General features: G+C 41.4%; 1 protein-coding gene across 1 annotated transcript; it reads left to right on the plus strand.

The window, feature by feature from the left end:
* The first annotated feature begins 100 nt into the window (after positions 1–100).
* Positions 101–26418, plus strand: cad (carbamoyl-phosphate synthetase 2, aspartate transcarbamylase, and dihydroorotase). Its single transcript, XM_074684739.1, has 44 exons — positions 101–525; positions 1440–1579; positions 1682–1811; positions 1893–2035; positions 2141–2282; positions 4510–4681; positions 6966–7151; positions 7238–7347; positions 7494–7636; positions 7741–7872; positions 7976–8209; positions 8301–8522; positions 8647–8835; positions 8962–9086; positions 11198–11331; positions 11450–11562; positions 11657–11821; positions 11908–11993; positions 12099–12345; positions 12497–12595; positions 14658–14882; positions 14976–15158; positions 15247–15465; positions 16094–16261; positions 16365–16547; positions 17778–17882; positions 17982–18227; positions 18318–18399; positions 18550–18716; positions 18834–18998; positions 19816–19947; positions 20150–20351; positions 20503–20693; positions 20791–20931; positions 21645–21734; positions 21895–22033; positions 22232–22425; positions 22535–22609; positions 22697–22909; positions 23767–23892; positions 23980–24135; positions 24263–24364; positions 25274–25368; positions 25475–26418. Exons 1-44 carry the CDS (start codon positions 435–437, stop codon positions 25572–25574), a joined length of 6702 nt encoding a protein of 2233 aa, XP_074540840.1. The 5' UTR covers positions 101–434; the 3' UTR covers positions 25575–26418.
* The last annotated feature ends 1121 nt before the right edge of the window (positions 26419–27539 follow it).

Here is a 27539-nt window from a genome sequence, read left to right on the forward strand (position 1 = left end):
CAATGTTCAACTTCAGTATATTTTCCAGCGTCATGTTACCGCTTTTATTTTGAAGTTTTTAACCGGAAATGCCCTCGCTGACGCCGTTAACCTTAACGGTCCAGGCTGCGGGCCGACTTCCACACTGCGAACAGCGCGTGTGGAACACTTTGTACGCACCATCCCGTCCGATTAACCTTGAAATAATCAAACTTCAGCGACATTTTTCTCTACCCTGCCTCCTCATCTACTCCTCATTCGTCCAGACGCTGGTAGAAGCCTACCTGGTTGGGAAATCTGGTGTCAAACGGCTGTTTTTACCTCTTTGACTCATCTGCATCCTCTGCCTCCTCGCGCGGCGTGTGTTTCACGTGGAGGACGAGGTTTCATCACTTCTGTGGAACCTCCATCAGTTTCCCGGTTACTGCGGTTAGCATTAGCTGTGTCAGGGAAACATGAGTAAGATGGCAACGCTGATTTTAGAGGACGGGACGACGTTCAGAGGCCTTCTTTTTGGAGCAAATGTGTCAGTTTCGGGAGAAGTTGGTAAGAATTTTGAAGAATAAGCTAATGTATAACTTTATTCATAAGCGAGTCACTCCATAATCCACCTGCAGACGTGGCTCAATTTGGTTAAATCATTCGGTTCAAAACGCTGTGTTATGAAATACAGTTAGTCACAATCACCCACGATGGTTACTGATTGAATTGTAATGTTAAAGCGCCAAATCTAACTCATCTTTGCGGACCCCTCTCCTCTCTGCTGGATCTTGCCAAACTCCATTCAGAATCAGTCAGATACAAGCAGGGTTAGCCATCCTTGTCATCGACCATGCACACCTGTACACAAAGCTTTCATTGTCTTTCCTGGACATGACGTTTTCCGATTAAGCACCCAGCATCTTCATAACTTTCACTGCTGCTTTTAGCACTCAGCCGGATGTACCGGTATGAATGACCTACTTATTGAAAGTTGAGCTGCGTTGTTAAAAAACTTGGTTCAGCGCAGGAAATGTATGCCGAATTAAACTTTGGGCAGTTTACAATTAATTAAAACCAAAAAATTTGCTTAATATAACTAGTATTTTGCCACCTGTCACGGTTACACAAAAATGATGAAAACTTGAGTGGAGTTTGGCGGGACTTGTTTCAGGAGTTAGTCACATTCTGATGACATAATCAGGGGCCAGTTTTGGTTGGTTTTTAACAGCCTTAACTTGAAGTAACATTCAGATTCCTGTTTTTATACAAGTAAATCTTTCAAAGAAGATTTTCTTTTGATTTATTTGTTGAAAAAATCATTAATAATAAGTAAAATTTACCTCAGTAGAGGAATACTGTCTGAATCACTTGTTAGCATCCTTTGTACCAATTCATTTTTTCGCCTTAACCGTTACTCGACTGACACTGAGGGGATCCACATGACTGGATCTCACATTAATAGATTATGATGTGCTCAGTGTTTCAGACAGGCATGGTGGGCTACCCCGAGGCCTTAACCGACCCGTCCTACCGCTGCCAGCTGCTGACTCTCACCTACCCTCTGGTGGGCAACTATGGTGTCCCAAAGGACGAGGAAGGAGAGTTTGGACTTAGCAAGGTGGGACTGACATATTCTGTGATGCTTTTCAAAGTAAGAATCATTGTTTTTATACAACAGCTACTTTTGTGTGATTTCATGAGCGTTTGCTTTCTTTCTCAGTGGTTCGAGTCATCGAAGATCCACGCTGCTGCTCTGATTATTGGGGAGCTGTCAGAGAGTCCCAGTCACTGGAGCTCAGTCAAGTCCCTGGATCAGTGGCTCAAAGAGCAAGGGGTGCCTGGATTGCAAGGTCAGTAAATCCAGATATAACGTAAGAATTAAATTCATGAATCCTCAGATTTAATTTTTTTCTGCTTTCTGTGTTCTCCAGGTATTGACACTCGCCGTCTGACCAAAAAGATCAGAGAGAAGGGCACCATGTTGGGGAAGCTGGTTGTAGACGGGACCTCTGAGGCCAGTATCCCCTTTGATAACCCAGATCAAAGGAACCTGGTCCAGGAGGTCTCCATGAAGGTAACCCACCTCAAAACTTCAACCTCCTACTCCTGGACTTCTTTAAACTTCTCTTGTTTCCTTCATGCTATGACAGTTTGATTACCAGTGTGTTCTTGTCTGAAGGAACCAAAAGTTTTCAACCCCAGCGGCAGTTTGCGGATCACTGTCGTGGACTGTGGCATCAAATACAACCAGATCCGCTGCCTGGCTAAGAGAGGAGCCTGTGTGACTGTGGTACCGTGGGACCATCCGCTGGACAGCAAAGGTCCGCCACATGCTGATACATAACACAACAATTTCTCATCAAATAAGCCAGGAGTAGCCCTCAGAGGGTTAAAGAATAGAATAGCTTCTTCTATTGCATATGTTTTTACACTGCAAAAAACGAAATCTTATCAAGTGTTTTGTCTCCTTTTGAGTAAAAATTGTCTTGCTATACTCGATATGAGCCACATTCAACTGACAAGTCTAGAAAAATGTCTTGTTTCAAGTCATTTAAAGACGATAATGAGATCTGAAGTGGTCTTGAATGAGGTCTTGTGGGGGTGCTTCCTGAATATGGAATCTATGGCCTGCTGTTACAGTCTCTGTATTTCCGGAGTGAGAGCTTGGTCCGTCTTGTCAACAGTAAGTCAAACTAGTTCGCGGCCAGGGGTTTGACTCCTCCAGGGCTGCCCTTTGCCACCGACTCTGTTCATTACTGTTATGGACAGGATTTCTTGGCGCTGTCAAGTGGCAGAGGGAGTCAGGTTCGGGGGTCTCAGGATCCCATCTCTACTTTTTGTGGATGATGTGGTCCTACTGGCCTGATCGAACACTGACCTCCAGCTCACACTGGGGCAGTTTGCTGCACAGTGTGATGAAAGATGAAGATCAGCACCTCTAAGTCTGAGGCCATGGTTCTCAGTCGGAAAAGGGTGGACTGCCCACTCCAGGTTGGGAGAGAGTCTTTGCCCCAAGAAGAGGAGTTCAAGTATCTCGGGGTCTTGTTTATGAGTAAGGAGAAAGTGGAGCAAGAGATTGACGGACAAATTAGGGCGGCGTCGGCAGTGATGCGGACGCTATACCGGTCTGTTGTGGTAAAGAGAGAGCTGAGCCAGAAGGCAAGTCTCTTAATTTACAGGTCAATCTACGGTCTAACCCACACCTATGGCCATGAGCTGTGGGTAGTGACCAAAAGAAATAAAAGAATAAAGATCAAGCAGCTGAAATGAGCCTTCTCCTTAGAGATAGGGTTAGTATCTCAGACATCCAGGTAGGCCCGTAGTAGAGCCGCTGCTCCTCCGCATCCAGAGGAGCCAGAAGAGTTGGTTCGGGCATCTGGTGAGGATGCCTCCTGGACGCCTCCCTTGGGAGGTGTTTTGGGCATGAGTACCCGGGGTAGACCCAGGACATGATGGAGAGATCATATCTCTTGACTGGCCTGGGAACGCCCCAATATCCCCCCAGAGGAGCTGGTTAATGTGGCCGGGGACAGGGGTCATTGGTCTTCGCTGATTACACTGCTGCCCCCGCAACCCGGACCTGGACAAGCAGTGGAAAACAAATAATAATAATGTCTTAATACAAGAAACTTTTCTCTTGTTCCATTGGCAGATTTTGTTTGCTTGCTACAAGCAATTCAGACCTCAATTTGTCTCTAAATAACTTGAAATTTTGGATGCAGCGATCCAACTTTTCTGGTTGGGATACCCATACCTGGGCTTTGAGTATTGACCGATCCTGATCTGATACCAGTGTTGAATAATAACCTTCATTCTTTACTGTGGGATAAGACTGGTAATGTTTTGAATTAAAGACAAAAATGAGTTTATATGGAATTACTGAAGTTAATATTTATTCAAACAAGAAGTGTTAAAATGTTTAACACTAGTTTGGTTAGTGTCAAGTCTGGACTGATCCTTTCCCAGCTTTGAGGGGCTGGATCAGTGCTGATACCCCATACAAGGATGGTATGGTCTGGGCTGTTCTGGTGAATGTGGCTTATAATTAGTCCAAAAAGACATTTTCTCCTAAGTATAAGAAAAACACTTGATCAGATTTCTGTTTTTTTGCAGTGAAGTGTCTGAAAGTCAAATTATCATCATCACACTTCACAAACAGAGAACAATGAACGTTTATCAGAGGAGAGGCCTGCATTCAAAATCCTCATCCACTGCATTGAATGTCATTTTTATTATAAGAACTCCCACAAGGAGCCACAAAATGACAGCGGGGAGTCATTGTTTTGCATAATCTTCTATAAAAAGATTAAAATTGAAGAAGAAAACAAAAGGTCAGAGCGTAAAACAAAGACTTCTGTGTTATGATTCATCACAACATCAATCTTTATTTCTATGCACCAAATCACAACAGATGTTATCTCAAGATGCTCTCCAAAACAAGATAAGGATCCTCATCTCATCTTTAGCCACCATCAGCAGAGCACTTGGCAGCTTTTATCAACTTACAGTGGAGATGGAAAAGTTGATGCCGTGTTTCTTTTTTTCTAGATTTCGATGGTTTATTCATCAGTAACGGCCCCGGGGATCCTCAGCTCTGTCAGACAACCATCAACAACGTGAGGAAGGTGGTCTGCGTGGAGAGTCCAAAGCCAGTTTTTGGGATCTGCCTCGGACATCAGCTGCTCTCTTTAGTCATCGGGTCGAAGACGTACAAGATGAAGTTAGTACCTCAGAGTGAAAGCACTCACACAGCAACACGCATCCAATAATGCAAGACCTTATTGTGCAATATTTTATGATTATTTCTTTACTGGTCACAGCTTTATCTTCATTCTGTGGGATAAATAAATCAGTATATTCAAGTAAAGTGCTTCTCTACAAGCTTTAAGAAGAGTTACAGAGCTGGACAAAGACAAAAATGTGCCCTCAGTGACCTGCAGCCAGGGAGCCTCTCCGCCACCCTTCAGTCCCTGGAGATCACACACTTTCTCTGGCAGAGCTCTGATGTGAACGGCAGGTTTTTGCTGTTCTCAGCAGTCTGGTTTCTCCCGTACGAGCAGCGGGATGTCCTGGCTGCTCTTGTTATGAAAAAGATTAAACAAACAAGAAGTCGACACAAAAGGCGAGGCGGTCAGCTCCTCACTGCTCGACTCAGAAAACTACGTCTGTGAGGTCAGGGAGGTTTTCTTTCCCCTGAGACTCCACTGATGGGAGCTTTATCAGACCTGCTGTGAAGGTCACTGTACATGTTTTCTGTTTCGCTGCTGGAGTCCAGCTGCCGTCTGGAATGGGGCCACTCGCAAACATTTTCATAAAAGTCATACCAAGATTAAAGTCTGAAGTCAGGTTGTTGAAGAAAATAAACTCAGACCAGACTTTTTCCTCTTAATTCAAAAATTAAAGACTGAATTCTGAGGTCTTTTTTTATTATTTTGGGAAAAAGGTAGAATAATCCCTGAGTAATTCTCTGTAAATTGAGAGATTAAATTCAGAGTTCTGAGATGAAAGTCAGGATTTTGAGAAAAAAAAATTAAATCAATTCAGTTTTCTTCCCTGAATTCAGAGATTAAAGTCCAGAAAACTGAGAATAAAATCAGAATTTCAAATTAGGTATTACACATTTCTTTAAATTCAGAAGTTAAAGTCTGAATTCTGAGATTTGTTTTAGGATTTAAACAAAAAAAGTGAATTAATCTGATGTCTCTGTAAATTATGGGATTAAAGTCAGAATTCCAAGATTAAAGTCAGAATTTTAAGCAAAGAGTTAAATTAATTCCATTTTATTTCCTGAATTTAGAGATTTCAGTTAAGAAAACCGAGAATAGATTCGGAATTCTGAATAAGATGTAACACATTTTCACTGAATTCAGAGATTAACGTCTGAATTCTGAGATTTTAGTAGATTTTTTGATTTAAAAATAATAATAATTGGACGTCTTCTGTAAACTGAGAGATTGAAGTCAGGAGTTTGAAGAAAAAAAATGTATCAGTTTACGGTCTTTTTCATTTTCAGAGATTAGAGTTTGAATTCTGAGATTAAATTAAGAACTTTGAAGAAAACATAAATCTCTGATTTTTTTCTTTCAAATGTAGACATTTAAGTCAAAATTCTGTGATTAAAGTCAGGATTTTAAGGAAAAATTAAATCAATTCAGAGGCGTCTCCCCTGAATTCAGAGATTATAGTTCAGGGAACTGAGAATAAAGTCAGAATTTTGAATAAGAGTACACATTTTTTCCTCAATTCAGAAATAAAAGTTTGAATTCTGAGATTTGATTTAGGATTCTGAAGAAAAAGTAAAATAATCTCTAAATTCTTGTCTGTAATTTGAGAGATTTAAGTCAGAACTCTGAGATGAAGTCAGGACATTGAGGAAGAAGTTAGATTAATTCTGATTTCTTTCCTGAATTCAGAGATTTGATTTAGGAATTTGAGGAAAAAAGTAAAATAATCTCTAATTTCTTCTCTGTAATTTTAGAGATTAAGTCAGGATTTTGAGGAAAAAGTTGAATCAATTCAGTTTTTCTTCCCTAAATTTAGAGATTATAGTTAAGAAAACTGAGAATGAAATCAGTATTTGAATAAGAGAGTACACATTTTTATTTGATCCAGGGATGTAAGTCAGGATTTTGAGAATTTGTTTGAATTTTCGATTAAAAATTAAAATAATCTGGCCTCTTCAATGAAAATTTAGAGATTGAGGTCAAAATTCTGAGATTAAAGTCAGGGTTTGAGGAAAAATTAAATCAGCTCAGAGTCTTCTCCCCTGAGTTCAGAGATTATAGTTCAGAGAACTGAGAAAAAAATCTGAATTTCAAATAAAATATTACATATTTTCTTAATTCAGAGATTAACGTCTGAATTCAGAGATTTTAGTCAGGATTTTGAGAAATCAAAGAAATCAGAAAATTAAAGTTAGTATTCAGAGAATTTCATATTTTTCCTTTTGTCTTTACCATCCCGACCTCAGAAAGAACATTAAACAATCTTAACTCTTCCTACAGGTACGGAAACCGAGGCCACAACCAGCCGTGTATCCACAATGGTACAGACCGCTGCTTCATCACCAGTCAGAACCACGGGTTCGCCGTCAACCCTGACACTCTGCCCGAAGGCTGGGACGTCCTCTTCACCAACGCCAACGATCACACCAACGAGGGCATCGTGCACAGCACCAAACCTCTTTTCAGGTAAAGAAGCTTTGGGGTTCTGATGATACGGAGGGGGAACGCCAGAACTCAGAGTTTTAAACTTTCTGTGTTTCTTTGTTTTTCAGCGTCCAGTTCCATCCTGAGCACATGGCCGGTCCAACAGATCTGGTTGAACTGTTTGACGTTTTCCTCGACACTGTGAAAGAGCACAAGGAGGGAAAATCTTCCAAGACTGGTAAGACGAACAAAAGTGTTCTAAGCAAGATGATTTTTATCATTGTCATTTTCCTGTTTCTCTCTTTATTTGTAAAAAACACATAAGATTGTAAATGTATAAATAGAGTTGAGGCATTTAGGAATTCTTCATGTGATTTTCTCCAGTGAAGCAGCGTCTGATGGATCACCTCACCTTCCCAAACTCCCCAAAGCCAGAAGAGATGGTCCGACCCAGGAAGGTCCTCATCCTGGGCTCTGGAGGACTGTCCATCGGCCAGGCTGGAGAGTTTGACTACTCTGGGTCTCAGGTCTGATTGAATAGTGAAATTTGAAGCCAGATTTTGCTGAAATGTCTGCTTCTATCATATTTACTGGACTGAGTTTATTTCATGTCATATGTTTCCTTTTTCAGGCTATTAAAGCTCTAAAGGAAGAGAATATCCAGACTGTGCTCATCAACCCAAACATCGCCACAGTCCAGACCTCTAAAGGCCTGGCGGACAAAGTCTACTTCCTACCAATCACTGCGGAGTATGTCACTCAGGTACTGATGATCTCATCTGAAAGAGTGTCAAAAGAATGAACGGATAACGTTAAACAATGTGTTTACACTGCCTGGTTTCCCATTCCCCAAATTTAATCTTCAGGTGATAAAGAACGAGCGCCCAGACGGCGTGCTCCTCACGTTTGGTGGTCAGACAGCTCTGAACTGCGGCGTGGAGCTGACGAAGTTGGGCGTGCTGGAGAAGTATAAGGTCAAAGTTCTGGGAACACCGGTGGCGTCCATCGAAATGACTGAAGACAGGAAGATCTTTGTGGAGAAGATGGAAGAAATCAACGAGCATGTTGCGCCGAGTGAAGCTGCGCTGTCTGTGGAGCAGGTGAGGAGACCTGTCCCTTTAAGAATAAGCATCCTGGATTCCCTCTCTCTTTTATGTTTTGTAATAAATCTTTTGTAAACTTTTTATCTAGGCTGTAGCAGCTGCAGAGCGTCTGGGCTACCCCGTTCTGGTGCGCTCAGCGTTTGCCCTCGGTGGTCTTGGATCAGGTTTCGCCAACAACAGAGAGGAGCTGACTTCTCTGGTCACCTCAGCGTTCGCCCACACCTCTCAGGTGCTGGTGGACAAATCCCTGAAAGGCTGGAAGGAGATCGAGTACGAGGTGGTCCGGGATGCCTACGACAACTGTGTCACAGTGAGTGGAAGAGCAGAGTCAGGTCTGCTCAAGTTCGTTTAGTGAAAAGTGTTGGTATGTAATTAAGTGTAGTTATCTGGTCAGATTTAGTAGACACTCAATACTCAGTGCCTTCTTCTTTCAGGTGTGTAATATGGAGAATATTGACCCTCTGGGCATCCATACTGGGGAGTCTATTGTGGTGGCGCCCAGTCAAACGTTAAACGACCATGAATACAACATGCTGAGGAACACGGCCATCAAAGTCATCAGGCACCTCGGCATCGTGGGAGAGTGCAACATCCAGTACGCTCTGAACCCAGAGTCTGAACAGGTAGAAGGGTTAAAAATCACACCATGCTTAATAAACACATCGTAGTTCTCACTAACACACATTCAAAGATTTTCAAATGACCTTATTTTTAAAAATTGAGTTTATTTGATGTTTTTTTTTTTGCAGTACTACATCATCGAGGTGAACGCTCGTCTGTCTAGGAGTTCAGCTCTGGCCAGTAAAGCCACAGGTTATCCTCTCGCATATGTAGCAGCTAAACTCGGCCTGGGGATCCCACTGCCACAGCTTAAGTATGTCTTTAGGATGAGTTATAAAACATATTTTATTTTATTTGAAAAGAGGGGATTCCAACTTGATATTCAAAGTAAGGGCCTGTGTCCACTGACAGCACCCATGACCTCAGTATGATAGTTTGCATCTCATTACTTCCCTTAATCAAGACTACTGAGCCTGTTTCAAATTCCCCTGTATGCATCTGGTCGTTTTAATTCCTCTATTACAATTACATAATTAAACAATTGAAAAAAAAACATCAAAAAAATGATAGAACTAGCAGCAGCTCCAAATCTTGATGCTTAGGTCACTTGAGATGCTAAGCACTGAAAACACTGTGCTGTATCTGTTTTGGAAAGAAAACAGGTGCTGCAAGTGAAAAATTAAAAGAAGTAGACAAAAGTGGACACAAGCCCTTCATGTCTTTTACCTAGATCAGTGGTTCCCAACCTTGACGGAGGCCATACCCCCCCAATCAGGATGAAGTTTAACCACACAGAGTGACAGGTCAAGTCAAACTTTATTTATGTGGCACATTCTAAAACAAATACAGCTGACCAATAAAACACAATGTAAAGAAATACAATCAATAAAAACACATGGTCAATAAAAACAGAAGATAGATAAAAAGCAGAATGAAAAAGGCCACAATAAATAAAAGCAACATAAAATGTTGGGTGTCTCTCCTACTCTGTATTTGAAGCCAGGGCAAAAAGGTGTGTCTTAAGAAGTGATTTAAAGATGTCAGGAGTCTGTGCCGTCCTGATGTTAAAGGCAGACTGTTCCAAAGTGGTGGAGCAGACTAACAACACAATGTTATACTGGATCCTAAAGCCGACAGGAAGTCACCAAGGGGGTCTGCTTGTGCTGACTTTATTTATGGATAAAGAGTTGTATGTGAACATGCATCTATAAACACTGATAAATGATCAAAGTAAGCACAGAATAGATTTTCTCCAGTAACTGTGTGTTTTATGAGCGTAACTCGGTTAAAGAGAGCTGAGAATTGTAAACAGCAAACCCACCCGAGCTCTGTCTTTTATTGGATTAGACCCCAGGATATGATCCTAACATTAGGGTAAATTTGGTCAAAAGAGAACAGAGAGAGAGATGATGTGGTTTTCTCCCGGGCAGCGTCAGGTGAAGACATGTTAATGACGTTCTTGAAATTTTTGATCACGTGGGTAGGGATAGGTACCTTTCACATCTGAAACGATATGGCACCGATGCCCAGTACCTGGCAATTGGTACGGGTACTTAATGGTACCAATTTTTGGTACTTTTTTTATTAATGTGATAAAAAATGATTAGTTTGTTTAAAAGTAAAGTATATATTTTTTTTCAATTTAACATATTTTTTATTCTTTAATATATAACCTTGCAATGCTGTGTTCACGTCCAGCATTGAAAATCACCTACTCTTCCACTCCCTCACAGTCACAAGGATGCATTTAGGTACCTAAACATGGTACCTTTTGGTTCTACGTGAATCAGTACCTGGTACTTTTGACAGAATTCGGTCGGTACCTATAAAAGTACCCAACTTGGTAACCATCCCTACATGTGTGTGACCCCTTTACAATATAATTTATACTTAAAACATCTGAAAAAGGCATAATTCTGAAGTCGTAGGGGTTTCTATTTTGGCCTTGACACCCTGCCATATTTTGAGTTCTCAGAGCACTTTTTCTATATTAACGTTTGAACATAAATAGAATAGAATAGAATAGAAATAGAAATAGAAATACTTTATTTATCCCCGAGGGGAAATTCAGGAGTCACCGCAGCATTTAAGAAAACAAAAGTAAGAAAGTGTATAGAGGACTGAATTTGTTGCAGGAGAAACACAATGGAAGCTCCACAGTTGCTAATAGAGCATCTGTAACATGGAGCAACATTTTTATTTATGTATAATTGCATCCCCGCCCTCACAAAAATCACACTATTTGGAAATGATTTGATGGCCCACTTGCAATACCTTCGCAGCCCACAGGTTGGGAATCACTAACCTAGATTAGTATGTAATGTGCTTTAAAGCTCATTCAAATCCAGCACTGATATTAACCACTCTGGCTTCTTCATATATTATGATTTAGTAGTTTCAAATCTTATTGTGTGTTTTCTGCAGAAACTCTGTCACCAACTCAACCACGGCGAACTTTGAGCCCAGTTTGGATTACTGTGTAGTGAAGGTTCCTCGCTGGGATCTCAGCAAGTTCCTCAGAGTTTCCACCAAGATCGGCAGCTCCATGAAGAGTGTTGGTAAGAGACAGAGACAGCACTGGGTTTTTATTTCTGCGTCTGTTTTCCTTGACTGTGGCCAGGTGATGATAAAGCTGTGATGTGTATAACCAGACGCTAACTCCTGTCTGTCCTTTAGGTGAGGTGATGGCTATCGGCCGCAGCTTTGAGGAGGCCTTTCAGAAAGCTCTGAGGATGGTGGATGAGAACTGCGTTGGCTTCGATCACACCATCAAGCCCGTCTCTGAAAAGGTTGTTGGATTATTTCCCTTCTCATGTACAGTATCATTCACTGTAACAGTCACACTTGGCTGATGACACTCTGCTCTCTCTTCCTGCCCTCCAGGAGCTGCAGACTCCCACCGATAAGCGAATCTTCGTCCTGGCGGCGGCCCTCAAAGCCGGCTACACAGTGGATCAGCTGTACGAGCTCACAAAAATCGACCGCTGGTTTCTGCACAAGATGAAGAACATTGCTGACCACGAGAAGCTCATGGAGACGTACAGCCAGGTGAGTCTGACAATCAAGAGCTATAAAAGACAAAAAACAAGCTGCTGTGTTTTCTTGGTTTGTGATTTTTTTATTGCTCTCACCAGGATGAGAGCAAAATGCCTCCAGAGGTGATGAGAAAGGCCAAACAGCTCGGGTTCTCAGACAAGCAGATCGCTCTGGCCGTGCAGAGGTGAGAAAGAAAGATGATATGAACATGAGGACACAACATCTGGTTATTTTTAGGCAAGATGTTGTTTCATTTCAGCTCTAAGATTCTTGGTTTTCTCTCCTGCAGCACAGAGCTCGTGGTAAGAAAGCTGCGTCACGATTGGTCCATCCTCCCTGTAGTGAAGCAGATCGATACAGTAGCCGCTGAGTGGCCCGCCTTCACAAACTACCTGTATCTGACGTACCACGGCACGGAGGACGACCTGAACTTCAACGAGCAGCACATCATGGTGATCGGCTCCGGCGTGTACCGCATTGGAAGCAGCGTGGAGTTTGATTGGTGTGCGGTCGGCTGCATCACAGAGCTGAGGAAGGTGAGTACAGCGAAGTCTCAGGATACTGCAGCTGTTTGGTCTCTTAGATCTGTATCACTAAAAGTTTCTTTAAGTTTGAAATTAAGTCCAACGTGTTTTTTTGAATTTATCATCATAATTATCTTGTCTTTGCATTTCACTCTCATTTTAGATGTGTTACAAGACCATCATGGTAAACTACAACCCAGAGACAGTCAGCACAGACTACGACATGTGTGACCGCCTCTACTTTGATGAGATCTCCTTCGAGGTGAGACTCTGCGATCAACTCAGAGCTCTTCTTCTGGCTTACAAAATATTGATAAAAATGGCTCCTCCCTACCTGGGGTCCCTCGTCCAGGTGTACACTCCTTCTCGCCCACTACACTCTGTTTGTGAAAGACGCCTGGTGCTCCCAGCCTAGCACGGCTCCAAATCTCTAGCCAGACTCTTCTCCTCTGTTGTTCCCAATTGGTGGAATGAATTACCTAACTCTACACGATCCACAGAGTCCCTTTCTACTTTAAGAGATGTCTGAAGACTCATCTGTTCAGGGAGCATTTAGGCCTTTAACCTGACCCTTCTCCTCTTTGTCCTCAGGGTTAGAATGAGTCAGAAGGTCTCCGACCCAGCTCTTAGTCAATATTGAGCATTCGGTAGGTTTCTCAGCCTTAGGAAGAGGACACCTTCCAGCAAGAGCTAGAAGGTGCTCTCGGCCTTCAGCCTTCGGCAAATTAACCCCCCACAAACACTCTCTAGCACCACCAAGAGGTGAAACCAACGCCAAAATGTTCATCTCATTGAGACGCACAAAGAAGGTTAGAGGTATTTTTGGCCTATCTCGAACAAGAAGCCGGCAATTTGCCTTTCAAAATAACAGGGTGTCCGTTGGTTCTTAAAAAATATTAAAAGTTGATAAATCAATTTTGGGAAACTTAAGGCCCTTAAAAAGTATTAAAAGTCTTAATTGTGGTTTTATGAGGCATTACATTTTATAGGTATTCAAGCTTTGACTCCAAAAATATCCATGAATATTTATTTTCCTCCTTGCGACTGTCCCCTGATAGGGACGTTAAACATTCAGCTGATAAAGTTCTAAAATAGAATAGAATAGAGTAGAATAGAATTACTTTATTGCTCCCAACTGGGAAATTGTTGTGTTGACAGCAGAAATTGACGGAGTCAGAATACAAAAATAAAAAAGAAGAAAAGAAAAGAAATACATAAAGACTCTAGTTACAATATGATACAACAATCAAGATTGTGAGAGGTATTTACACTAGCTATAAATTAATATCACTACTAGTTTAAAATTAAATACAACATTAAAGCAAATCACACAATCTCAGGCCCATGCCCTAAATTTTGAAAATGATGAAATAATTTCTCGGGTTTTTTTTTAGCAAGTTGCCCTTGAATAACTGCTGTTACTTGTTGTGGGAGGGTTGATAAACCTGCCTTTAGTTTCATTTATTCTTTCAAGCTTTATTCCTCCTCAGCTTACGTAATTTCTGTAAAAATGCAAACTAAAACTGAAAGTGGTGATAAAGTCTTTAAACTTTTTGGAAGGTTTTTTAAAAAGTCTTAAAAGGGTATTAAAATCAACTTCAGGATTTTAGCATATACTCTGAATAAGATTTCGCCGCATTTTTACCCTTTCTGCAAAAATTATCTCCTCCAAAACCATAAATTGTATTGGTTTGAAATCGCTTAGATGACAGACTAGACCCTGCTCTACAAAAGTTCTTGTGGAGGTTGTTATTTTGGACCCAGTTTTTAAATGGCCAGCCTCCAAAGTCGGCAAACCTCAAAGAAGCCCCCTCGGCTCCTTCCATGTAAACAGATGGGATTTTTCATTCCTGACCGTGAAGGCTGCCGCATTCGGGCCTCTAGACAAAAAAGTGAAAGTTGTACAGCTTCAAAAATGCTATGAATGAATTCCTGACAAAATTTCCTACAAAATGTTATGTTTTTACACAGATCACGTCAACATTCTGGCCTATATGACGAGTTGTTTGTAAACTTTTGTGAATTTGAATCCTCCCCCTGCTGTGATGATGTCACACACTGATGAGGAGTTCCGTGCAGCTGGTCATGTGACTCAGCAGAGGAAATGATACATAGTATCAACTGCTATAGCTCTGAGAGAGCCAGAAAGGGATGAAACTCTAACAGTGGAGGGGTAACAGGTATGACGAATCCTTAAAAGCCCTGTGAGGACTTAATAAGTGATCTTGAAATAGTCTCATTTTTATATATTTTCCTTCTCATAATCTCTGATTTAAAATTAGATTATCAGATCAAACTGGTTATTTCTAAATGATGTTTCTCAGGTGGTGATGGATATCTATGAGAGGGAAAACCCAGACGGCATCATCCTCTCTATGGGAGGTCAGCTGCCCAACAACATCGCCATGTCGCTGCACCGCCAGCAGTGCCGGATCCTGGGAACGTCCCCTGAGTTCATCGACTCGGCAGAGAACAGGTTCAAGTTCTCCAGGATGCTCGATACTATCGGGATCAGCCAGCCGCAGTGGAAGGAGCTCTCTGACACCGAGGTACGACAGGATTGACTGTTTCATTGAATTTTGTCAACAAAAATGAGTATTTGCATTTCTTTTAATGTTCCTTGTCATTTTTTTCTCTCGCAGTCTGCTGTTAAGTTTTGTGAGACAGTGGGTTACCCCTGCCTAGTTCGTCCGTCTTACGTCCTCAGCGGAGCAGCCATGAACGTTGCCTACAGTGACAGTGACCTGGAGAAATACCTGAGCAGTGCTGTAGCTGTCTCTAAGGAACACCCCGTTGTCATCTCCAAATTCATACAGGAAGCCAAGGTAGGGAAAAGACTCAACCCCTTCTTTCTAAAACCATTCAGTGGAGTTTTTCTCTGTGTCGTAACGCTTTCCCCTTTTAAAACATCAGGAGATAGATGTGGACGCTGTGGCCTGTGACGGAGTTGTGCTGGCCATCGCCGTGTCTGAACACGTGGAAAACGCTGGAGTTCACTCAGGTGACGCCACACTGGTGACGCCACCGCAGGATCTCAATCAGAAGACGATCGATAGGATAAGAATGATTGTGCACTCCATTGGCCAGGAGCTGCAGGTTACTGGACCTTTCAACCTGCAGCTGATCGCTAAGGTGAGAATCCTTCTGGAGATTCTATACGCCGAAAAACTGAAGTCTTATCAAGTGTTTTGTCTTAGTTTCAGCAGAAAATGTCTTTTTAGACTCAATCCGAGCCATATTCACCTGATCAGTCCAGAAAAAAAGTTTTATTTTAAGATATTTAAAGAGAAAAATTAGGTCTAAATTGCTTCTAACTAGTTAAAAAAAATCTGCCAATGGAACAAGAGAAAAGTTACTCTGGACTGTCCAGTTGTATGTGACTCATATCGAGTATAATAAGACAATTTTTACTTGAAATATGACAAAAACACTTGAAGATTTCAGTTTTCTGCAGTGTAATGTTTGAGAGAGGGGGGAGAAATGTAAAAAAAACTGCTGCTGTAATCAAAGATCCACATTAAAAAGTGAAATAAAGAAATTAAATCTTTCATTTTAAAAATATAGAATGTTTTTTTTCCACCAATGTGCGACTAGGTTATCAAAATAAGTATTGGTTCAAGAAAAGCCCCCATGATGAAATAACTATTTAAATTTATTTCAGAGACAATAAAAAATCATATTAAAAAGTTTTAAAAACTTCTTAGTTTCTTTTTTCTGTTTCCATGTAAGGGTTGTAATCCTGTGATTGTTTTTTCCTCAGGATGACCAACTGAAGGTGATCGAGTGCAACGTCAGAGTCTCCCGCTCCTTCCCCTTCGTATCAAAAACCCTTGGCGTGGATCTTGTCGCTCTCGCCACTCAGGCCATTGTTGGAGAGGAAGTGGAGACTGTGGGCCTCATGAGGGGGAAAGGGATCGTTGGAGTCAAGGTAAAAATGAAGCTTTGTTCAGAAATTTAATCTGACATAACTTTCATTCATCAGTTGAGTTTGAGCACTCTTCCTGAAAACATGACACACGTTCCTCCTCCAGGTTCCTCAGTTCTCCTTCTCTCGTCTGGCTGGAGCTGACGTGGTCCTTGGGGTGGAGATGACCAGCACGGGAGAGGTGGCGTGTTTTGGGGAGAACAGATATGAGGCGTACCTCAAAGCGATGCTCTCCACAGGCTTCAAAATCCCCAAAAAGAACATCCTGCTCTCCATCGGCAGCTACAAGGTACTGACACAGACACTAAACTCTTTTTGACTCTGAGGTATCAACATACACTGCAAAAGACTGAAATCTGATCATGTTTTTGTCTTATTTTAGGTAAAATTGTCTTACTACACTGGATATGAACCCCATTCGACTTATTAGTCTAGAAAAAAGTTCTTGTTTTAAGTATTTTAAAGGCGCTGTGAGGAGTTTGAAAGTGATCTTGAAAAAGTCTCCCTTCTAGATATATGCCAGATCATAATCCACACTTTAAAATGAGATTATCAGCACCAATATCCCTGGTCTCAGGTTATCTTAAATTGCTACGTCTTAGCTTCCAGTTCAGGTCCTCCAAGACCAGATTGATGTACGGCACGTCTAGATCTCTATGACAACACCACGCTGGCTGTCAAAGTTTAGTGGAGAGAAGAGATAAAACACAGAGATCTGTGTTTTTCTCTGCTGAAAACTTTACTTGTTGTCACATTAGCCTACAGATAGGCCCGCGCACCGGGCTGACGATAGCACTACATATAGCTGGCTGCTACATTTGTTTGATGTCACGTTTCAAACCGTAATGCTACGTAACTGTACTGATAAATACCTTACTTCGGCGCTTTGTATCCAGTAAAAAGTTGTCTTGAACAAACAAAGTTTGTTTTGATCCGATCTCCATTTAATTCCAAAACAAACACACGCTTCACTAAAGTAATTTACGTCAGTGTGCAAAGACTCTAGGCCACAAGGTGTTGAGAGAGTGCAATTAAAACAGATCCTCCTCATAGCATCTTTAAAGACAAAAATAAGGTCTGAATTGCTTTAACAAGTAAAATAAAATCTGCCAATGGAATATGTTAGAAAATTTGCTTTAAACTAGAATGATGTCTTAGTACAAGTAATTATTCTCTTTCCATTGTCAGATTTTTGTTTTACTTGTTATAAGCAATTCAGGACTCATATTGCCTTTAAATAACTTGAAATAAGACATTTTCTGGACTGGTCAGGTGAATGTGGCTCATATTAAGTCTGAAAAAGTCATTTTCCTCTGAAAAATAGACGAAACACTTGATAAGATTTCAGTTTTACCCAGCACCAGTACATCTGGCTTTAAGAGGTCAGATTATTCAGAAAGATATGTGATGAATCATTTCATATTTTAACCACAATTATTTGACGTAAAAGAAAGAAAGAGCTTGTTTCTTTTAATTTGGATGAAATCCCTAGTTATCGTTTTGCTTCATGTGTTCACAGAATAAGAGCGAGCTGCTGCAAACTGTTCAAGCTCTGGAGTCTCTGGGTTACGATCTGTACGCCAGCCTGGGTACTGCTGACTTCTACACCGAGCATGGAGTCAAGGTAAATGAAAAGTAACATCAAGAGGACTAACCAGGCATCAGAAATACAATCTGATTTTTGTATTTTCTGACCTCTTTGTTTGATCCTGTCCTCTGTCAGGTGACAGCGGTGGATTGGCCGTTTGAGGAGGACGACAGTGAGTGTCCCACTAAAGAGAAGCAGCGCAGCATCATGAACTATTTGGAGGAAAACCACTTTGATCTGGTCATCAACCTGTCCATGAGGAACAGCGGAGGTCGCAGGCTCTCCTCCTTTGTCACCAAGGGTTACCGGACGAGACGCATGGCCATCGACTACTCTGTGCCGCTCATCATCGACATCAAGTGCACCAAGCTCTTTGTGCAGGTCAGACATGATGTTATATTTATTTCACCATTCTGTTATATTTTTACTTTAACTGATATAATATAACTAACATGAGGTAATGTGCTTTAGGCTCTGCGTCAGATTGGCAGGAAGCCGCCTGTGAAAACTCACATTGACAGCATGGCGTCCCAGACACTTGTCCGTCTGCCCGGTGAGTCACTGATTTATTTTTCAGGCTGATAATTTGATAAAACACAAAGCAGGCATCAGCATTGGCACCAGTCTTCTGCATCATAGCTTCTATTTAACAACAATGCATTATGGGAAACTTATAAATCTATCTTTTATCATTAATGCTCAGGTCTTATCGATGTGCACGTTCACCTGCGTGAGCCTGGAGCCACACATAAAGAGGACTTCTCCTCGGGTACAGCTGCAGCTCTGGCCGGAGGCGTCACCATGGTGTGTGCGATGCCAAACACTTCCCCTGCTGTCACCGACCCCAGCACGCTGGCTCTGGTTCAGAAGGTACACCAAGTCTTCTTTGTTTGAATCATGTTTGAATCAGATGACACCGTTCTGGTTTGTAGGTTAAATTTTATTGAAGTGTTGGATGTTAAACTTTGTTTGATGTTGAATCCTCAGCTGGCTAAAGCAGGCTGCCGCTGTGACTACGCCCTGTACCTGGGTGCTGCTTCAGACAACGCCGCCATCCTGCCGTCCATCGCTAACCAGGCGGCGGGTTTGAAGATGTATCTGAACGACACGTACTCCACCCTGAAGATGGACAACGTCTCTCTCTGGATGGAGGTAGGCAACGCACACCTCTCTTAAGCCGCGTTTCCACCAAGCAGACCGGTTCAGTTCATCTCGGTACGGTGCGCTTTTTGCGGCGTTTCCACTGACTCATCCCGGGACAGATCCTTAAAAACCGAGATGACCCGACCTACTTTTTTGGGACCCTTTCGTATGGGTGCCGGACTGAACTGATCCGCTCTCGGAAGGTGTAGCAACAACACTGCAGACCGTTGATTAGTCAAAAGAATCGTCACTTACCCTGACAGCGGCTGCATTTCTCCTGGCGGCACACAGACTTCTCTGAAACGAAGCTTGATTGCACTTTGTATCAAAGAACTACATGCCAATCACAAAGAGGACGAAATGCTGCATGTCTTCTATCTGTGCTCTTTGTTTACTGTGTCGCGTTTTTCTTTGTTGGATTTAATAGCGGGGTAAACTGCTACAGCGTCGCGCTATTGTTAAACAGCTGCAGCTTCCGGCATCCGGCTTACACCCCGCCCACCAGGAGAGGGCACAGTTTGCTGTGGTAACTCAAGCGGGATCAGGCTTAACTGTACCAAACCGTCCCAAACCGTACTGAACTGACCCAAACTACTTGGTGGAAACGCAGCTGTATTGATATTTCTCTAACACAGCACTATGTATAGTAGAGGCGACTTCAACTAAGGATTTCCATCTAGGAAAGGGACGCGGGAAAGGGCTGCAATCAAAGTGAAAAAAAATGTGGATTTACAAATCTTAGATTATTTTTTTAATCACCTGACAGCACTAATCTATACATATTTTTTATGTGCACAACACTAACTTTTTCTGTTTCTGTTGGCAGCACTTTGAGAAGTGGCCCAAGCAAATGCCGATTGTTGCTCACGCTGAAAAGCAAACAGTTGCTGCAATCCTGATGGTGGCTCAGCTCTACCAGAGGCCGGTCCACATCTGCCACATTGCCAAGAAGGAGGAGGTAAGAAACAGATCGTTTTACCTGCATGTTTTTGTATCCGTGAGAGAAAACGAATGATGCCAAAGCATACAGTACAAAAACAAAAAAAATAGAAATATCCTGGAAGACTTACTTTAGGGCATATTTAGGCCTTAACAAGTGCATGAATGTCAGCTATGGTTTTATATAAACTGAAAAAGGTTTCTCTTTCTTTCTTTTCCAGATCCTGATCATCCGGGCAGCTAAGCAGAAAGGTATCCAGGTCACATGTGAGGTGGCGCCTCATCACCTCTTCCTCTGTGAGGACAACTTGGCAGACATCGGAGATGGACGGGCGCAGGTCCGACCCATGCTGGGGACAAGAGAGGACATGGAGTCTCTGTGGGAAAACCTGGACATTATTGACTGCTTTGCCACAGATCACGGTCAGTAATCAAACATCCTGTGTGTTTAATAGCAGCTGCACAGAGACAAAAAAAACGATGAAAAGAGAGAAGAGCTCATTTATCAGGTTTAAAGTTAACTGTTGATCAAAGAAAGTCACATGATGACCATATCTCCCTTCTCCATTATCAGCTCCTCACTCAGTGGAAGAGAAAAGCGGAGAGCGTCCTCCTCCAGGATACCCTGGTCTGGAGACGATGCTGCCGCTGCTGCTGACCGCCGTCAGTGATGGACGTCTCACTCTGGATGACATCATCAGGCGTCTCTACGACAACCCACGCAGGATCTTTAACCTACCCGCCCAGGAAAACACCTACGTAGAGGTAGACACACACACACACGATCAAAGATTATTTTGTGCTGATCAAAGACTTATCCCTCTATATGTTTCATACTAAATCATCTTTCTGTGTCCCTCAGGTGGACCTGGAGCAGGAGTGGGTGATTCCTCAGGCTATGCAGTTCACAAAGTCCAAGTGGACTCCTTTCCAGGGTCTGAGAGTGAAGGGTAAAGTCCTCCGTGTGGTTCTGAGAGGAGAGGTGGCTTATATCGACGGCCAGGTGAGAAACTAAACTATTATATGATCTTTTTGTTGTTGTTTTGGTGAATGAGTAAAAAAACCCTTCGTTATAGTGATCATTTTACAGTTTGACACTTTTAAGAGTCTATAAAACCCGCTTCAATTTGTGATTATGTTCCAAAACTCAACTTTATTTTTCAGTTAGAAACTTTATCTCAAAGCATCAGTGCAGACACAGGAACTAGCCAGATAGACTTGTTAGCCATGTCTGTGAATAGCATGATGCTACTGTGCCTTCTAGTATTCCCTCTGTTGCTGGGTTAGCATGGCTAGCTCGTCCATCTTATTGGAGATATATCTTACGTTCCCAATAACGATCGGTGGAAGGGCAGGTCCATGTTGTCGCTTCTTAGCTCACACCTGAGAACCAGCACGTCGTCCTCACCTCCTTCTCCTCAGTTTGTGGGGAAACATCTGGCCTTGCACCAGTTAGCATTGACATGCTACAGGCTGCTAACAGCTGATTTCACATGAAAACAATGCAGCCATGGTTACATGTAGGATCTCCAGACAAACACAGGTGAAAAGCAGTAAAAAAAGACAAAATCAGATAAAAAAGTGTGACGAATATAAAAGAAAAAGTGCAATAGATGGTGTTCCCATAAAAATGTGTTTAAGTTCTAAGTTTGTTTGACATGTGTCAGGATATTTCGGTGTTTAAATTATAGCTTCAGTCTTTTTTTTCTCTCTCAGGTTTTGGTTCCTCCAGGTTACGGTGAAGATGTGAAGACCTGGCCCACTGCTTCCATCCATCCTCCTGATATGGTCAAAGAGAGTCCGAGGGTATTCAGAATGGATGATGTAATATTTACAAAAAAAAAAAAAAAGAAATGGTTACACAAACTCAAGAATTCCAAATGAATAATGACTTCCTAATACTTTGAATCTGTTAGCACATTGTTTGCATTATTCATAGTTCTTCTTTTCTTTCTTTGTATCGTAGACCCCAGAGCGCCCACGTCCCACTCCTCCCAGAGAAGGTCCTGTCCGAACCCGAGCACCCAGCCCACGACGATCAGGAGAGAGCAGATACCTGCTGCCACCTCGCATCCACCGCTCCTCTGATCCTGGTCTGCCACCAGGTACTACAACTCCCATGATGCTACTGCTCTTTTCTTTCAGAGTGACTCAGCCCAATCTGTCAAATCAAAACTTCTTCCTACATTCCAAATGTATCAGAAAAGATCAGACTTCTGAATATATTTTCTGCCTTTATCGAATTAAACTGTCGATGTATTGTTATAACTAACTGGTGTGTGATGCTACTTCGATCTCTGCAGAGATGGTCATGCTCCCACCGAGCGGTGCCGGTGATGGTTACAGCCACCCTCCTCCTCTGTCCAGGCTGCTCTCTCCTCAGGCAGCACCGGGACAGTTAGCTATTGGACAGGTGTCCCACCTTCAGACCTCGCCTCTGCTGCACCCACTCGTGGGCCAGCACGTCCTGTCTGTCAGACAGTTCAGCAAAGAGCAGGTACGCCTACAGATATGAACATGAATAAGCAGGCAACACTTGATGAGACATCATCTTGTAATAACTGAGAAAAGAGTTGTTAAATTTTTTTTTTTTTTCATTGTTTCAGATGTCTCACCTCTTTAACGTTGCCCACACTCTTCGTCTGATGGTTCAGAAGGAGCGAAGCCTGGACATCCTAAAGGTATTTTATTTTCCTTCCTCTAAAAAAGCAGCTGACAGTTTATCTGCCTTGAGCTCAGCTGAAGAATGTGTCTTTTTTTCCATCCAGGGTAAAGTGATGGCGTCCATGTTCTACGAGGTCAGTACTCGTACCAGCAGCTCCTTTGCGGCGGCTATGCAGCGTCTGGGCGGCTCGGTCGTTCACTTCTGTGAGTCTACATCGTCAACGCAGAAAGGAGAATCTCTGGCCGACTCCGTCCAGACGATGAGCTGCTACGCCGACGTTCTGGTGCTGAGACATCCCACGCCTGGAGCTGTGGAGGTGGGTGTTACACAGCCTTTGCTTTTTGTTTAGACAAGGAGCTTTCTTCTTCTAGCTTTATCGCTTCTTACTGTTTTTTCAAACATATTATGTCATGATCACACCTGCTCTTAAGTTCTTGTGCTGATTTCCATTCAGTTAATTATCTTTTAATTTATTAAAGTCTATTTTTTCCCTGTCATTGTGATATATCATAAACATCAGGGGTCGGATAGAAAATGGAAAATTGATATATCAGGAATTTTTTGTTTGACAATATCAAAATTGGGATTCTTTGTCAAAAAATCTTTTTTTTTTCCAAATTCAAATTCTTCATTTCAGTCTTTGTTTATAAACTGGACTTGTAAAAAGTTACCACTTTTCTCCAGCAGAGGGTGATATGTTTCTCTCTGACTCACGTGATGTATATATTATGGGAAATATGGCTCCTGATATAGTCTGTAGACATTATCATCATTTAACTTTTTCACATGGTCTGGTATTAAAAAAGCAAACTAAAAATCCTCCAAATCTTAAATATCGAAGAATCACAATTTAAATCAAATCGGCACCCCAAAAATTGTGATAGAATATTTAAATTGAACCAGAAACCCTGAAAACTTTAACCTAAGCTTCAATTTTGAAGGACAAGACAAGAAATTAACACTGTTGAAAATAACATATTTTGTGGTTCAATCACACCCAACATTGTTGAGTTTACCTCTGGTGACCCCTAGTGGTTGTGCTTAGCCACAACACAAAGTTGACCTTTTAAATTTCTGTATCTGGTGTCTGTTTTTTTTTTGTAAAGTTACAAATTTATAGGTATTTAACTTTTATTAGTGCTGTTCTGTAAATAGTCTCTCTGTTTACCTCAGAGTGCATCTCGTCACTGCCGTAAGCCAGTGATCAATGCTGGAGATGGCGTTGGCGAGCATCCAACACAAGCTCTTCTGGACGTCTTCACCATCAGGGAAGAGCTGGGAACGGTCAACGGCATGACGGTTAGTGTCAGAAACACAATTCATGTAATGAACTCATCATGATTGACTGATTGATCATGAACAAATCTGAATCTGTGCTACTCTCAGATCACTATGGTCGGCGATCTGAAACACGGCCGCACAGTCCATTCCCTCGCCAAACTGCTGACACAGTACCGCATCACACTGCGCTATGTGGCTCCCAAGAATCTCCACATGCCTGCAGAGATCATCGACTATGTGGCCTCAAAGGGCATCAAGCAGGTGAGAACGAAGCAGTGTTGATCAAAAAACTTCTCTGAAAGGTTTACACAACTTGAAATGAAAATTGAAAATTAGCGTATGGATCTTTCTAGTCAGAGTAAATTCCAACTTGTATTTGTATTTGCAGGAGGAGTTTGACAGCATTGAGGAGGCTCTTCCTGAGACTGATGTCCTGTACATGACAAGGATCCAGAAGGAGAGGTTTGCCTCTGAAGCGGAGTACACAGCTGTAAGAGAACTCTTATTTAATTTCATTCACTGCTTTTAATTTGTTTCCTCAGAACAAAATGGAAAACTAATCCCTGTGCTCCCAGTAAGAGTTTATGTATCACCTCATTTGGTGATGAACGCGCCCCATGTACACTGCAGCAGCCCTCATTCACTGGTTGTAGGATGTATCCTTGGTTTGCAGCTTGATTTGGTGCATTTCTTTCCTCCTCTCCCACTTCTTTCTCAAGATGTCCTACAAAAATGAACATAAACTATAAAAACACTTAGAGAGTGCAGACCTCCACCAAGCATATTGTGATTGTCACCAACACTTTATTCCTACTTTAATGTTATACTCCCTTTCAGCAGACTGTCTGCTACAATTTGGTGTTAGTTGCAGGTTTGTACGATAATTTGTTTCCTGACAGTGTTGAAAATTATGATGACCCAGTACATATTTCATATTCTGGATCTTAGTATCCAGAATATTGCCAGGATCTGGATCGTACTTTTACATCTGTCAGAAATTACAGTGACCTTGTCTTGTGTTGTTTTGTCAAGTATTCCGACCATTTATGGTGGAGTTATATACACATATGGTGAAAACAGCCCTAGCGTACAATGATAAAAAATCATTTAAAAAGTTCCTGGATCCAGACGGTGATCCAGATCACCTCCAAAGTTTAATCACTTCCTCCTTGTCCCATTTTGAATATTTCCCGAAAAATTCATTAAGATTCATTTGTAACTTTTTGAGTTATATTGTTCTCAGACAGACAAACTCTCCCTAAAACATAACCTCCTTAGTGAAGGTAATTAGAGTTTGGATCAAAAACATCCTCACACTTATAGGAAGTGTTGGTTAGATGTTTGCATCTCTGGAAGTTTCACTCAATCGTTGTTGTGTGTCTCATTTTTTTATTTCCAGTGTTTTGGTCAGTTCATCCTCACCCCTCACATCATGACTGTGGCCAAAAAGAAGATGGTGGTGATGCATCCTCTGCCCAGAGTCAATGAAATCAGGTGAGAAACAACCCAAGCTCTTTTATTGTGTTTTCAGCCATAAAAAATCTAAATATTAAGATTAAAAAAACATGTCTCATGTGTTACTTTGTGTTATTTTTTTCAGTGTGGAGGTGGACACCGACCCCCGAGCAGCATATTTCCGTCAGGCAGAGAACGGCATGTACATCCGTATGGCCCTGCTGGCCACCGTACTTGGCAGATAGATCTGTGTGCTGCATGTTTGTAGCATAAGTATACACACACTTATAGAGTAATAACAAAGGTCAAGACACCAGCATTTACCCACCTGAAATCTCCCTTTTTCCTGTCCTTAAAGGGAACTTTAGTGAAGAAAACTCAAACATCACAATATAACTGAGATGTATCATGATGCTGCTTTTCCTCCTCTGTATCTCATCTCTGTCTTTACATATTATCTTTGCCTTCTTCATCTTTATCTGTCTCCTGGAAACAAAGTGATCATCATTCACTCTAAGTAATTAAGGCGCTGTTCTCATATCGAAGAGATCATTTTGTTTATGATGGTTGACACACTGTCAGTATTCGTGCATCGCTGATCAAACTGACAAACAAGTGGAAAGTTGGGGGTATTGTAACTTGGGTGATGTGTCAGTGCTGTAATCAAGCTGCTGTTGCTGTTTCCTCATGTATTGAGTGGCAGGTAAAGTCAAAGGGACTATTTTTGATATTGAAAAGGGAGAAAGTGACCTCAGACTGCATTTTGTGGGGGATTGTTGTATTCTCAATATCTGTGTATCATCTACTGTTGTCTCCTGTAACATTCCTTTTTTACCTAAATGTGTAGCATTATCTAAAAGTAGGTACGCACAACTCCTTTCCTCCTGGTGGTTTAGGGCTAATAACTGTCACTGTCAGTGATTTCTTATTACTGTTGCAGTCAAGAAGTAAAAGTTTGTGTATTTTCATCCAAACAAGATTATCATATCAGTGTTGGAGAATGACTGTGTATTATTTTATATGTATTGTGGGGGAATGAATAAAAAATAAAACACTCTTTCCCTTTTGCAGTCAACGTTGTTCAATACATAAAGCGACATGCCAGCCAAACTTCCTGCAAGAAAGTTTCTGGGTCAATTATGAGTCTTTTGTGTCTATGACATTTTTCTTTACATATTTGATTTTTTTTTCACACACATACAAGAAAAACAATCCTACTTATATTTTAAAACTGATCACATTGGTCATTTGTTTAGGAAATGCAGTGTGGCAGTATTTTATATTTGGTGCAAAGTCCTTACAGAATCCTTGAAATTAGGATGAAAGGACATGAAAGATTTACTTACACAATGGAAATTCAATATAGTACAATACATTTTCATGTAGTAAAATAGAAAAGAAGAAATGGAGAAAAAACAATTAATTCTACTTTTTAAGATACAACTGCAATTCATCAAAGCGTCTAATGAATTTAATACCTATGAAAAACTTTGAAAAAAAAATACCCAAGATAGAAAATACTGATTTTTAGAAAGCTATTATTGAAAACCAGCTGAAACAGCTGCGTGCCTATTACACTGTTTTTGTTTTAGTTCTTTTTGTTTTAAAATATTTTTAAATAATTTATTAGTTTAACAATTCTGTTTAAAAGTCAATAATTAACCAGTTCCGTATGTAGTCTCAGCAATAGTTGCATTGTTTTAAGAAGAAACGTCTGTGACCAGAGCATGCGAGGGGTTTTCAGTAAGTGTTGCATTCAGTAACTGTCCGAGAAAACTAAATTCGTATCCTTACAATAAGGCGTAGATGACTCAGCAGTGTTAAATTGGGCTATGTGAGTTTGAAATTATTTAAGGAAAAAATAAACGAGATTAAAAGGGTAACTACATAAATTATTAAGCTGGAGTCCTCTATATCGCTGAAGTTTCTGAGATGTTCAATAACTCCGATTTGTTTACTTGTAGGGATCCTAATTTGATTGCCTAACATCCTGGAACTTTCCATCCAGGAACTGCTACGTATAATAATACGATTACAAGCTAATTACCTCGTTGAAGGAGCTTAAATATCCATTTTATTGTTGATTAAAATTTACAAAATTCTGGGTTTCTTTGTTGGGTGGTGCCTCTGGTTTTCTCCAGTCGGTGAGAACTTATTTTAGAAAAACAAAAAATAAAATGACTTTAAATTAGCTTATGTGCTTGAAATGC

Source organism: Halichoeres trimaculatus, unplaced genomic scaffold (genome assembly GCF_033239565.1).
Source record: "Halichoeres trimaculatus isolate MK-OKI-2021-1 unplaced genomic scaffold, fHalTri1.1 fHalTri1_scaffold_13, whole genome shotgun sequence".
NCBI classification, from domain to species: domain Eukaryota; kingdom Metazoa; phylum Chordata; class Actinopteri; order Labriformes; family Labridae; genus Halichoeres; species Halichoeres trimaculatus.

What these genes read in the sequence shown, in the direction of transcription:
- cad (XM_074684739.1), top strand. Translation starts at nt 435, where the DNA reads ATGAGTAAGATGGCAACGCTGATTTTAGAGGACGGGACGACGTTCAGA. An exon ending in CTGCGCTGTCTGTGGAGCAG is followed by an intron (nt 8,210 to 8,300) that starts GTGAGGAGACCT and finishes CTTTTTATCTAG; the next exon opens with GCTGTAGCAGCTGCAGAGCG. An exon ending in AATTCATACAGGAAGCCAAG is followed by an intron (nt 15,159 to 15,246) that starts GTAGGGAAAAGA and finishes TTAAAACATCAG; the next exon opens with GAGATAGATGTGGACGCTGT.